At 44.6% G+C, this 13,846-nt stretch overlaps 1 protein-coding gene across 4 annotated transcripts in view; it reads right to left on the reverse strand.

Moving 5' to 3' along the window:
* The window catches only part of unc5c (unc-5 netrin receptor C), a 127,082-nt gene that overhangs the window by 29,844 nt on the left and 83,392 nt on the right, over positions 1-13,846 (reverse strand). For all 4 annotated transcript variants that reach the window (XM_037117954.1, XM_037117953.1, XM_037117956.1 and 1 more), the window contains exon 4: positions 10,346-10,449. In XM_037117954.1, the coding sequence (XP_036973849.1) occupies positions 10,346-10,449 (104 nt within the window). The remainder of the gene's footprint in view (positions 1-10,345; positions 10,450-13,846) is intronic.

Consider the following 13,846-nt stretch of genomic DNA (forward strand, 5'->3'; position numbering starts at 1 on the left):
TTTGTATGAAGGTTTTGAAGGCTTTGTGTTGCTGAAATATCTACTGAAGTTGGCGTGCTAATCAGCTAGCCCTGGACCATCTAGGTCCAAAGATCCTCGGCATGGTGTGAACATCATCACCCCCGGGTGCTCCAGGCTCCCAGTCTGAATCTAACCAGCTAATGGCAGCTACTGTTAGCAGCGGTTAGCTATGACTCTGGCGATATCCCGCCCCTTGTTTGTTCCGAGCATGAATTCGGAGGGTGGCCGATTGTTACATATTGTACCTTTAGGTACAGAGTTGACTTAATCAAGATTATAATTAAGTAATCCTTGATAAAGTGTAATTACACTGTTACTGTTTTTTCTTCAACTGTGATCTGGGCTGATTAGAGCTACTTATTTTTGCAATTCTGACTCCATGTAATCTGTTATTATCCGACCCTGAGCATGTGCATATACAGTATGTAGATAATTAAACATTTAGTGGATTGTGCCATTGAACTGGCTTCTGCTTTAATTCCACTGCAACTCGTCTGTTGTGACATCTGCTGAGGTGGCAGTTGTACATCTGTCATGACTCTCAGAACGGGAGCACCAGAAAAATTCAGTCATAGCTCCACTGAAACTGTGGCTTCTGGTGATCCTCTCTCTGACATCTCAACATTTCAAATCGCGTTTATAAAGTCCCTTTTGCTATATACATACACAAATAAACTACACTCAACAACTCTTGTGCATTATGCAAGATCCATTTAGGTTAAGAAGGATCAAGGGGAAGACAGTGAATGCACCGATGGTTTTATATGTCATAAGGCTTGCACAGCTGTGTGTGTGTGTTGCAATATCACCATCTATCTTTAAAACTGAATGAAAGTAATAAATATGACAAACATGCCCAGAGCGTAGGACCCTCGTGTTCAGAGAACAAAGATTTGACAGTGATCTGATTGCCATTTTGTGTGTCCTTTGTTCCCTCTGTCATATTGAAAAGTGAGGTAGCACAAGTCCAATAAAACAAATACAGATGATGCAAACGAGAGAAATGTCGTTTTTTTTTTTTTTTTTTGTTGACATGGTAAATATTTAGCCTCTTAGTGCTCACATCAGTGCGTGCAGAGCATTGGGACTAAAAGGTCTGTTCTTTGAATAGAGATTGACATCGACATACAAAGAGGTGGTTATCCAATTTTGCACCAATCACAGAGGCAGCCTCTACAAACGTGCCGCATTCAGATGTCAAGAGCACTTTTATATGAGAAGGTAATTAAAAATTGAACAAAAGAGCTTTTCAGCACAGATGGAGAGGTGGGAGGGAGACGGAGTGATGAGGGATAGAAAGTGGTAGAAACTCATGTCAGAAGTGGGAGTGTGTGTGTGTGTGTGTGTGTGTGTGTGTGTGTGTGTGTGTGTGTGTGTATGTGTGTGTGTGTGAGGGAGCAAAAGTGAGCAACAGTTCACCCATCATTTATTCTGTACAGACTATAATTGGGACTCATTAATAAAAGCAGAGATGAAAAGGTAAGCCAATCTCGACGCAAGACTCGCGAAAAAAAAAAAAAAAAGATTTCAAATGATTAAAATTCAGCAGAAGACGACGTCTCATATCGCACTTGTCCAACTTTCTCTCATGCCAACAGACTCAAACACGCACACGGAGACACACAGACTCACACACACGTGCGAACGCAGCCACACGCTCGCAGCTCGTTAGTGTCTGATTGGCAGCAAAACATCCGGAGAGGTAATTGGCACATTTCTTGTCATTAACGAAGGGAAATTGCCACATGTCAGCTGTCATAAAGAGAGGGAGTCTTCCTGTCTGGTTGGAGACAGCCAAGTGACAGACAGAGAGAGAGCGAGAGAGCGAGAGAGACAGACAGACAGACAGATGGAAACCTAAACCTAGGTAGGAAGACGAGAAAGGAAGACAGGTAGGTGCGAGATGGAGAGGAGGAGATAGATGAGTGAGAAGGAGAGCAGGTGCATGTGCAGGAGGGCAGTCGCTCGTGTGCCAAAATATCTGTGATGCATCATCAGTGAGAGGCAGGAACAGACAAGAATAAAGACAGGGAGCGGAGGATAAAGGTTGCAAAGAGGTGACTTTGCCTTGAAGAGGTGAAGACTCCGAATGAGCGAGGAGGGAAAGGGAAACACTAAAGTAGGAGGTAAACAGAGAAGAAAGGGATCCGATCAGGAGGAGACAGCTTTCTCATCCCCTTGAGCTCTGGAAAACTCACAGAGCAGGATATATAGGACGGTACTGGGAAAATAGTAAAGGCAGGTTAGAGAAGGGAGATGTCAGAGGAAGTGCTGTAAAGCTTGGAAGAGGGAAATGTTGAAAGTGATGCATCAGTGACACATGTGTTGCAGTAGTGTTATAGCTCACATACAGCCATAAAGCACTGCACACAGGTGGTGAAGCGCACACAGGAGGCCCGAAGAAGCTATAATCAAGACTGATTACAACCATCTCCATCTTACACACTATGCCACAGTTGTCTAGCAGCTATCTACAGTACATGTCCACCATCACACTTTGAACTGTAAACAGGTATCAAGGCTACTAACTGTGTGATAAATGTGTAAAACTACACCATATGTTTAGCCTTCGGGCTTTTTAATGGACTGACCGTGGTGGTCCACATCTCGATTCAGGCTCTGAATAAGGACGCAGCTTCGGCGTCAGTCCACTGTCACTTGTTCTCCCGCTGGCAAACATGACTGGCTGCAGACCTGGCTGCAGCAGCAGCAGCAGCAGCAGCAGCAACGTGGGAGTAACCACCGAGTGGGATGTTCCTGCGCTCTGCCAGGGTGTGCCAGCACAACACTAATTAGCCCAATATACAGAACACACTGTATACAATCCACTCACTTGTTAAGAACCAGCGCGAGGCAAAACCATTCATTACTCATTGCTGTTGTGTCAGAAATAGAAAGTACAGCAGAGCGTGGGGGTGGAGCGGGGTGTGAAAAAGAGAGGGAGGAAGAAAAAAAAAAATGTTCCGCAGAAACGTGCGAGACTCCTCTACAGAGGAGTCATTATGAGCTCTCCTGCGTCTCCACATGAAGTCTATCTATCCAGCGTAATTTATTCATTCCCCCCTTTTTTTCGCAGCATATATCCGCTCCAGGCTCGAACGACACACCTGGAGAATGAGCCACAAAAGGTTACAAACTGATTATTCAATCATTCACTACGAGACAACAAGCCATATGCTCTGCATCTGCCTGTATGACAAGTATGGAAATGTGAGCTGTATAAATATTAAACAAGCTGAATTGCGCTAAGGTGTGATGTGATGGCAAAAAAAATGTTTGTACGCGTGTGTGCGGTATACAGTATATATGCAAGTGTGTGTGTTTGTGAGTGTATGCGGAGGTGTGGGATGGGGCCGGACGGAGGGAGGGGAGGGAGGGGAGGACGAGGTTGGGTAATAGAGGTGGAGCTGAGAGCCGTTACTACCGCAGGTGTCCAAACGGAAGACGGATCACTGAGACTCAAGACAGGAGTAATGACCTCCTCCAGCACAGTCCCGCCTAAAGCCCTCCACAGTCTTTTTGGAGGAGAATAGCCATTTCTTAAAGTAGCTCCAAGGACAGCCAGACGCCTCACTGCCGCAACGCAAGTCTGTTTTCTCTCGCGCAGTTCATGCGCCTCTTAAAATATGACTCCCGGCATCACTCACCGCCTACAGTACAACTGGCTGAAAGTTTGGGGGTAGTTTATGTTTTCGCAACTTTGTTTTTGTCTGTTTGTTCTAAGGAGGCATCAAAAAAAACAAACAAAAACAGCTGATTGATGCTGATGATGTGAGCACAGGATTTCTGCCATTATACTGTACATTTCTGTTTTCAAGCCCAAAATCTTGTGATACATTCACGTGTGGGCGGACGAGTGCAAGTTGGCTGCAGAGAGGCGCGCGTGCTATTTTGTGCGAAATATTAAATAATAAACGGGTTTTAAGCATCACTGAGGTTGCAGCTTTGCGAGCCGAATAGCCGTCTGATACACTCTGTGAACGCCGTCCTTGGTCTCCCCGAGTCTCCTCTGGCCTCTTAGAAAAGCTCAGTTGATAACTCCAGCGAGGGAGAGAGGTTTTTGTGCACTGATAGAGGTCAGAACTCTCTCGGTGTACAATGCAACCTTCAGGAGCAAGGATAGAAAATGCTGGAAATGACTCATACGTCCATTGCAAACAGCTCAGAAGTCCTTTGAAAGTATACAGGAAAAAAAAAAAACTGTCTCATTTAAGCGTCGTTCCCATCTTAAATGTAAAATGCCACCTGGTATCCAGCAATTCACCTTCCCAAAGATTCCAGATTGTGTCGACGTTTACGTGATTTTACCATCTTTTGCCCCTTTTGGAAGTATAAACAGAGAATCTGTGATTAACCAAAGGACTAGTGATACCAATATCAAGTATGCATAGGGGTTTTCAACACAAACCCCCTTTGTAAAGGAATCTCCTCTCTCCCACAGAAAATACTGCTCCTGAATGCCTCCTCAGTGGCCCCACCCTTAAACTTTGGACTTTTGTTACACATTCACATAATTTATGCCAATGTTCACAGTCGAAGTGATGCTAACTGGAAGCTGAAAACACGACATAGCAGACTGGAAACACGGTAAGCAGCACTGGTTCAGGCGTGTATGAGCTGACCACTCAGAGCAGACTATATTTATTTGGGGGGCGGGGGGGGGGGGACCTTAAAGAGACAGTAGCTAAGTATTTCAGGTCCAAACTAAAATAATGAACCTGAAAATGAACATGTCGGAAGTAAGAAGTTAGAAGTTGGTTTTGTTTTCCAGAAGCATTTTGAAAGGTCCCATTTTGTAGACACCTATTTTCTATTATAAAGCAGGTGTAGGTGATATTTAAATAAAGCATGTAAACATTTTCTAGTATAAAACCGAGATAATAGCACAAACCTGAGAATGAGCACAATGTGTGACCTTTACATCTTGCATCCTCCTAAAGCTGCGAGCAGAGCCTTTCGCCTCTATCCTTTAATGAATGATATTTACCTTTCTCTCTCATAGGTGGTCTGATGGAACATAAGAACGGAAAACTCCCTCGGCTCTAAGATTTTACATGTAAATGTTTGTTGAGGCCTGACCCACTGGAGGTAACACTAGAAAGGGGCAATGACTTACAGCAGAGCTCACAAACGTCGGGCCATTAGAGTAAATCACGGCTTTTGCACAGGAAAAACCGCGGTGATTGACAGGTGAGTGCCTGAAGGGCAATCTTTGGTTGGTTGCCACAGGGATTCGGTCTGGCCTCCTGACACCTTCCTTTCCCATGGGTAACCTTAATAAAAACATACTTCCTGTTTCACTGGGCACTGAAGTGTTGTTACTCTTGACATTCCTACCCCCCACCCCTTCCTCATAACTCCACTCCCAGCACCATTTTGACTTTGAGGAAGCACTCAGCTATTTCTTGACAAGGTGACCTGACGAGCTGCTGTTTCTGCCGTGCCTTCACTCCTGCCTGTTAACTGGAACCGGGCCTAAAATCAACAGTAATCACTGACATTTGCATGGTTTGATGGGTGGAAAAGGCAGATTTTGCGTCTCGATGAAGGGCCCCAGTCGAGACATTTTCGGCTGGAGTGTATTTTTAACGTTAACACTCATCGAGACCTTTGGTCGACAGCAAAACATCTTCTGCCCCTACATCTCACAGAGCTTCACGCGAAACCCCTGAATTCGGCTCTGGCTGCCGTCCCAGCTGTCGAAATTCATCCGACTTAGTTTTATCACCTCTCTGGATGAGGGAGTGTGAAGCAAAGATCTTTGTGCTCCACGGCTTTCTTCTCAGTAAAGCCAACGGACTTAATCATGGCAGCAGGGCCTCTTCCCCGCAGAGCATCAATGACTCGTTACCCATGATAACACGGCAGGACCCCGGCTGACTGAGGAGATGCCTGAATTAAAATCCTGCTTCCATGGAAACAGGCTCAGCAGCTCGCGGCGCTGCATCACCTCTGAACTCTTGTCTTTCTCTCCGGGCTGTGACAAGTGCTCTGAAGTGGGGATGGAGATGGAGGGTGCGGCGGAAGAAAGGAGAAAGAAACAATAAAGCTGCATTCTTTTCGCAAAAGGAGGATTTAAGTCCATTTTATGAGCCTGCCACATATTCATCAGCATGAAAAGAGGCCCTTTAGATGTTGATGAAAGGGCTTCATGGAGGTATTCAAAGAGAGGGGTCTGCGTTGAGCTGATGGAAAGCCCTCTATCCCCATTTTTACCTTTATTGCACTATCTATGGGCAGCACTCAGCGAGTAAACCCACGTTAACACAGAAAAACAAGCCCTTCCTGCCAAATCACTCCCTCTCCCTGCCTTCCTAGAATAGCCTCAACAGTTACATTTTCCTCCTGCTCTTGATTAAGTACATATCAAATATTCATGGCCATGGAAACGTGTAACAATGACTTTTAGGGAGCCTGGCGAGTGTCTAATGTATTCAGAGCGCACAAGACGCTCAGATGACTGAATCCTTGTGCTATTTCAGAAACCTCACTCACAGCATTTCAGTCCACCAAGGCCAAAGTTCCATTGGTAATGGTCGCGAGGAGAGCCAAAATAAATGCCGGCTGCTTGTTTTCTTTGCGTGTGTGTGTGTGCGTGTGTGTGCGCAGCACCGGGTCTATCTGCAGACCAGAAAATCAATGCATCAAGTGTGAGTGGCCTGTCAAGAACAGGGGCTGGGATACATCTGACTCATCTCCAAATATGAAAACCTCCGCGATGTCTGATGGGAAGTCATAAGTTCCCGCTGCATCATCATCATCATCATCATCATCATCATCGCAGGAGCGATCCCGACTATTCAGCACAATGTTTCGGGGTTTTTTTCACGGAGCCAGAAGACACTCCAAACCACTTAAATAGAATCACAGAGTGTCATTACTGTGGTAAACCGTCCTGAAAACCCTATAATGTAAATCATCTGAAGGCTGGGAAGACAAAGAGGGAACGCAAGACGACTGGATGACATCAAATAACGCAGTTCCACTTTGTAATCTGAGATCAAAACTAATTGTGATTGACTTACTTTGATTCTCCGGAACGTGGGCTTCATAGCCCTGAGATCGTATCGCTGTATCTATGTGTGTATGTGTGTGTGTTTGTGTGTGGGTGAGATACTTTGATAGCTCGCTGTTTCAAACAGCAGCTGAACATTTTGCATTATTGCTGATCTCGGGGAAAAAAAAAACAACTTCCCCAAAACAGACTATCAAGAGCATGATAAAGTGTCAGCGGATGGAAACGTTTAACAGCTGGGAAACTCTTCTAACAGTCGAACGTCGCTTTAGTTAAATCAACTCTGACAATAGAAGACGGGGACGATGAACTGCGATGAACCCGAAGTGAGAGATTTTCCTCATGAAACTCATTTGTTCTAGTTGGATAAGAAGAAGCACATTGCCCTCCTTCCAGATCAGCAGCGCAGCCGCGATCGCGCCGCTCACTCCGCAGAGCAGATGAAGAGACTTTTCCGTGCTCGGTCGAGCTGCTGGCAGCATGTTATCATGCGCCCGTGCAGACGTGTTGGTGTCCTCGGCGGACATGTGTCATCTATCAATCAAGTCGGGTCAGTATGTGTGTGTTGTATTGTCTCGGACATTAAAAAAAGGAAAATGGTTTGGAATGCTTCGACGCGGCACAGTGTCCTCACATGCAGTCCACATGATTTAAGAAAAGTGCTGTAAGAGCATGGGTTTTATGGCTCAGCCGCAGCCTGCCATCCTGCCAGCCTCTCCCCTCGCCAGGCAAGGGCCTGTAAAGGAACCACAGAGCGAACTGACAGCCCACTGGAGGCCTGACAACAACCCACTGGATCCAACCCCGGCAAAACCTCAACAGCTCTTCTCGCTCCGCCTTCAGCCTCTCTCATCCTCTCTCATCCTCTCTGTATTTTTGTTGGTCTCGGAGTGGGTGACAGATCTTTCCCTCACAATGGCTGCTACAGATTTCTGCAGATTCATACGCAACCACAGACTGAGCCCATCTGCTTTTTTTCCGAGGCTTTTCCTCCTGCGGGCTTGTGTGAGAAAAAGCCTGACAAACACAGTTTTGTCCCTTTTTTTTTTTTTTTTTTTCTTCCCACAGAGGCAGCTGTGTTTGAGTTTAAGAAAAAAGAGAGAGAGGAAAAAAAAAACTACTTGTGGAGTGGAACTGTTGTCTTTTTCTTTTTTTTCTCTCTTCTCCCGTAGCCATGAGGTAAGTGCAGGTAATTAAAGGAGCTGAGAGAGAGCACACAAATTCAGCTCGATCATAGAAGGAAGAGTAAACGGTGAAAACTATGATGAACTGCAACAAATGCATCACATCCAGTGTTTACCTTCTTAACCATCAAATTCACAGACTTTTCAAGGTCTCTCAAGGCCAGATTCCCTCTAAATTCAGAGACCCAACACGACATCATTTTGGGACATGGATCAAGGTTGTTACAAAATTGGGAAATTTGATGACAGGAACTCGGCTTTATAAAAGCTCACAGGCAGCTGAACAGCCAAGTAAGTCCTTTTTTGTATTTTAATAGCACCAGTTTAACGACACAACTTAATTCAACAAATGCACTTAACAACTCGAGGCAGGTGAGGCATGAAACACTGTCACAACTGTGAGAGACACACGCAGACAGCAGAATGAAGCCTATTTATTAGCATGATTTAGAAAAGAAATATCAAAAGAGTTTTATGCATTTCAAGGACCCGTTCCAAATTCATTTTTACTTTCAGAATTTAACTAAATGTTTTATTTTCATTTGTTAGTAGGCTTGTTTAGTGATGGGTAACTACACTAAAACAACACTGAATGAAATCGCCATCATCTTTGACAAGGCTCCAATATATGCTATGCTGTACACCGCTGATGCCACGGCAACTCTACACATCCCATATCTTCTTTTGGAGCAGGCAGCTCTATCAAGGCTCAATTCCCACTAAATTCTGGGACCCAGCACGACATAGTTTGGTGCATGGATCCGGGTCAAACCTCTTACAAAACGGAGAATTTTGATAATGAACACACATGTTTACTTCACTCACACCAGTCAAACAACACAACTTATCATATGATTCGACAGCTTGAGGCATATGTGATGCATGAAGACATTATTTTCCCTGTCATCTGGAGAAACGATGGCTTGTTCAGTAACGTACACTAAAACAGCACTGATTCTCCATGACCTCTCACCGCTGCTCATCCTCACCTGGACTGAAAATGCTTTGAATCTCGACAAGTCTGCTGTTTACTCTTTGCTGTAGACCAAGGTTGCCATGGCAACTCTATATGTCAGAAAGCATAGATGTGTCATGATTGGACCCCGGCTGAGTTTCTAATCGGCGTGCTGAGCCGATCCAGGATTGAAGGCGAGACCTCAGACAGGCGGGCAGAATCACTCTCGCCTGTTAGAGCAACACTATCAGACTGAAGCCCGGATTGTATGAAGAGAGTCTGCAGAGTACCAGTCCCAAACTTTAGCCCATTTAGCCTGTCAGCACTTTCAACGGGGATAAATGCTGTGCAGTTCCACTCACTTAACTCGGCTTTTCCAGGTCAATCACAAGCCTTTACAGAGTTCAGTCCCTACACCCCCAACTCGGGGGAAAGAAAAAAAAAAAACACACACACCAAAGCCCCCCCACCTATCAAACCACCCTTTCATCCTCTATTTATGTTCCTGCAATCTCAACTGAGCCTTTTTCAAATGCAGCTTTAACAGTGTTCTACTGCAGGAAGCAGAGCAGGGAGGAGATACTGTCTGAGCTAAAGGTAACACGGGGAACCAACTGGTTTTTATTCTTTTTCCCCTCAGCAGATAATTGCAATTTCCTTCCCTCTGACCAAATTGGAGCGACTGGCCGGTGTCCAGGAAACAACCAAACAGCCCAAATAGCCCAGGCAGTGGTGGAAAAAATGTCCTTATCTGTGTGCCGGACTGTGTCAGATTCCTTCAGTGTTATTTCATTACAACTTCTTAACTGAGCAAAACTGGGACGAAATGCCGCAATTAACAGTGCTACCAACAAGGAAAAAACATATAGGTTATAAAAACCATTATATAGGAGCAGAAACCTTTTCAGCCACCCATTATATACCAAAAATCACACCAGAAATGATGGAAATATTTCAGCAGAATCCAACAGTCAGTGAAGCTCTTCACATAAACCTCTTTCCTGCGCAGTCAATTTACTGGATTTAAGGAGAGAACTTTTGGCTCGGCTGCCTGCATTATATAAGGAAAATGTTAGAGTGCACACTGAAGTGCATCTTTTTCAAACAAATAAAGTCATTATTCTGACAACTAGAGTGCACTGGCGCGGTGAAAATCATTTTGAATCTTACCTCAGCGGCCGGGATGCCTTCAGGTGGGCGACACTGGAGAAGCACTTCCTGTTCGAGGGACACTTCCTTCCCGAGGGGTTCCTGGTCAAATGTCTTCCTCAAGTCTGCGACGAACAGACACAAACACATTGTGTCTCATTTAGTCAGTCAGTAACAGAACGGGTATACTTACAATGATCACTAACGGAAAAAAAAAAAAAAAAAAAGGTAGGGTAACTGATACAATAATAATGGCCTCTCTGCAAAAAGCCAAAACACAACAGTGTTTATTTAACTGTCACAAAACAGTAACTGAGACGTGTGCTTCCCTCAGCATGAAGATAAAGTCGCCTGAAGTAGATGGAAGGGAGACGGGGAGCATGGGATCGCTCGCCCTCCAATGAAAAAGCAATATTTTTGTGGCGTGAGAGCCCTGACAGAGTAGCGCCGGGCAGGGAGAGCGGAGCTGACAGGGCAGGATTACTGAGGGTGTCATGCTACACTGGAACCTGAAGCCCATTAGACATATATCATCACCTGCCGCACAGACTGAGACAGCAGCGGCGGGGCATCATACACAACAACAGACGAGACAAAGGGGGAGAGGACTTAATGCGGAGTCGGAGTGTCACTTTGGAACTCCGGAGTCACCGAAGCATCAAATCTACAGTAAAAACCTCCAAACTCTCACTGATAACATTTCCACAGCCTTTTGCTAGACTCCTGGCAAAACACTCTCTTTCAAAGACTGTATCTGTAAGTAGAGAATTCAGAATCTGAAATGAACTTGATGGGATCGAGCAGAAACGGTTTCCTCAGGGCTGACACAGATACAGATTATTAGTAATCGAGGAGACGTGGAGCGGAGGGGACAGAAATGTGAGCAACGGCGTCGCGCTCCACCTGAGCTTGAACTTGTTTTAGGCAAGTCGTCGCTATAATATCCTGCAGGTGCGCGGAAGGGTTCTGGCGCTTCTGTTGGTTTTACACCGCGAGCAAAATAGAAATCACAGAAGAAAACAAAACACTGAGCTGATTACCGTGATTGCATATGTTAAAGAGCGGCGGCTTCAAGGCGCTTGTGCTTTTGTCATTTACTTTAGCCCGGTTTGTGCGTGGCAGCGAACACAACACACAGCCTTTAATTAACTATCACTATAGGCTGCATCTGAGCACACTGAGAGCAGACTTCGCTCAACAAATCACTGACACATACTCCACCGTACGTAACACAAGTGAAAGTAGGTCCATGTTAGACACCATAAGCTACTATGGCCAGACTACTATGACCATTATACCTGGTTTAGATGGTACTACTTTGTACCATAACACATCACATGAGTGAACAAAAAGCCTTGTTGCCCTCCCCCATTCTGGTTCCAATGGAGAATGAGAGAGGCGGCTGCATCAGAGCACATCTTTAAATGAATTAATTTCATTGGCAAACAGACAAACATATGTGATAATCAGCCAGTTCAATAATACGTCTATATCCTTTGACTGCGATCAGCATATAAGCCTAACCCTAACCCAGCAGGCCCTGCTCACCGAGGCCAGAATCACTGATGAGGGAGACAAACTTGGAAATGATTTTTTTGCTTTTAATACAAACTGGTAGGACAACAGGAGAACTTTTAAGAGTTTAAAGAGATACGCCCACTAAAAGACCGTATGAGATAGCCAACCATTACTTTCAGTCGGTCAATTGCAAATGTGTTGCAACAGAACAAGAAGCCGTCAGTTACTTTACACCAAGCGTGTGAATGGAAACAAACCCAGAAGTGACCCTGGCTCGGAGATTGGATCTGCGGCCAGACAATCGCAACTCTTTCTTCAAAGAATGCTCTTACTATATGAACCTCTCTAGACACTGTGTGCCAACACACTGGATTTGAAATCGAGTTTTAGACGCGAGTATACTGTAGCTGACAGAAAACAGCAGATGTGCACAGACACAGACTGTATGGCAGAAGTAAAAGCAGACTGAACATAATAAGTCTATTGTGCTTTGGAGTGACGACTGTAGAAGGGTAATGGCAAACGGCATCGACATCAATCAAAAATAAATAACTGTTTCTCAATGTCTGGTTTCGTTGCAGGTGATGATGCCCACAATGTTGCATACTTTAATCTCCTCACACATCATTAAAACCTGATCAGGACGGAGGCTCAATTTACGGATTTCATCACTAGCTTTCTTTTTGTTCGATAGCTGTTACATGAGGAGACATTATACTGAAACAGCAACATCTCACTGTTCAGCTAAGTGTTCCAGTATCCCCTCCAGGAGAAACTAGATCATGTTCTTATTACAGAATACATGATCAGGCTGCACCCGCCAGCCCAAAAGAATACCTATAGTCATTTTTAAGGTTCATTTTTTATTTGGAAAAATGAACCTTAAAATAACAAATTCAACGAGAGCTCAATTCAACCTGAGAGTATGCCGTGTCTTCGGGGGGAATATGCCATAACTCCACAAATTTCTATGTATTATAAAAGCTGAAAGGGTAAATGTTGAATTGAAAGCAATTTCCGTGAAAGTCTTGTGAAATTAAAAGAGGGAATGACTGGAGGGGCACAAAGCTTTATGGAATTTGATCCAAGGACAAACATTTTTTTTTTTTTCATGAGGGGAAGGAAAGGGAAAAAGGAGGGTAGCAAAACTGCAGCATCTCTCTGAAGGGTACCACTGTTTGAAGTTGTAAGAATCGTTCTCCTGTTGCTCTGGTGTCACAACTACAATGTAGAGACGGTGCCTGGTTCAAAACGTCTCCGAGAGATGAAAGACGACGTAGTCACAGTGTGACAGGTGAGAGCCAGGCACACCCCCTCCCAAGCTGTGACACACTTTATGATATACAGCATTATATATGCACAGTCGTATCAAACAAATTAAATAGGATTTCTCTGCGTAAAGCTATGGGTGGTTACGCAAGTCTTCACGGGGGGCTGGCCTGGTTGCTCAGTAGGTACTATGACGACATTCCAATTGGTAGAATCGGTGCCCAGCAGCAACTTAGTGGTAACGGTGTAAATTGTTAAATTCCTGACCAAAGAGGTCAACTGTGAAAGCAGCTTATTACGACCCCTATTCTACCCTACCCTACCCTACCAGCTGTACTAATGGTATATTGCAGCAAAGGAGGAAGTCAGGTGAGGTAGTATAAAAACCGTATCAGTCAGCATAGGGAGGTAGTTGGGTTGGACATTTGGGATAAGTACAGTAAGCACCAGACTTTTATCCAGGAGACTGCTGTTCATGTCCGGTGAGAAGCCCCAATTACTATTACATTATTTCAACCTACTAAAGCAGTTAAGCAATTTTCTTGCCTAAACCTAAACAGGTAGTTTTAGCCCCTGAACTTTACCAAATAGTTTTAGCATCTAAACATAACCAAATGGTTTTAGTGCCTGAACATAACCAAGTACTTTTAGTGCATAAACCTAAGCTGCAACAGTCATTTTACTTTGGGAGATGGTGATATGGGCCATTTTGGGAGTCACTGGCAACCTATTCAG

Source organism: Acanthopagrus latus, chromosome 12 (assembly GCF_904848185.1).
Source record: "Acanthopagrus latus isolate v.2019 chromosome 12, fAcaLat1.1, whole genome shotgun sequence".
In the NCBI taxonomy this organism is placed as follows: Eukaryota; Metazoa; Chordata; class Actinopteri; order Spariformes; family Sparidae; genus Acanthopagrus; species Acanthopagrus latus.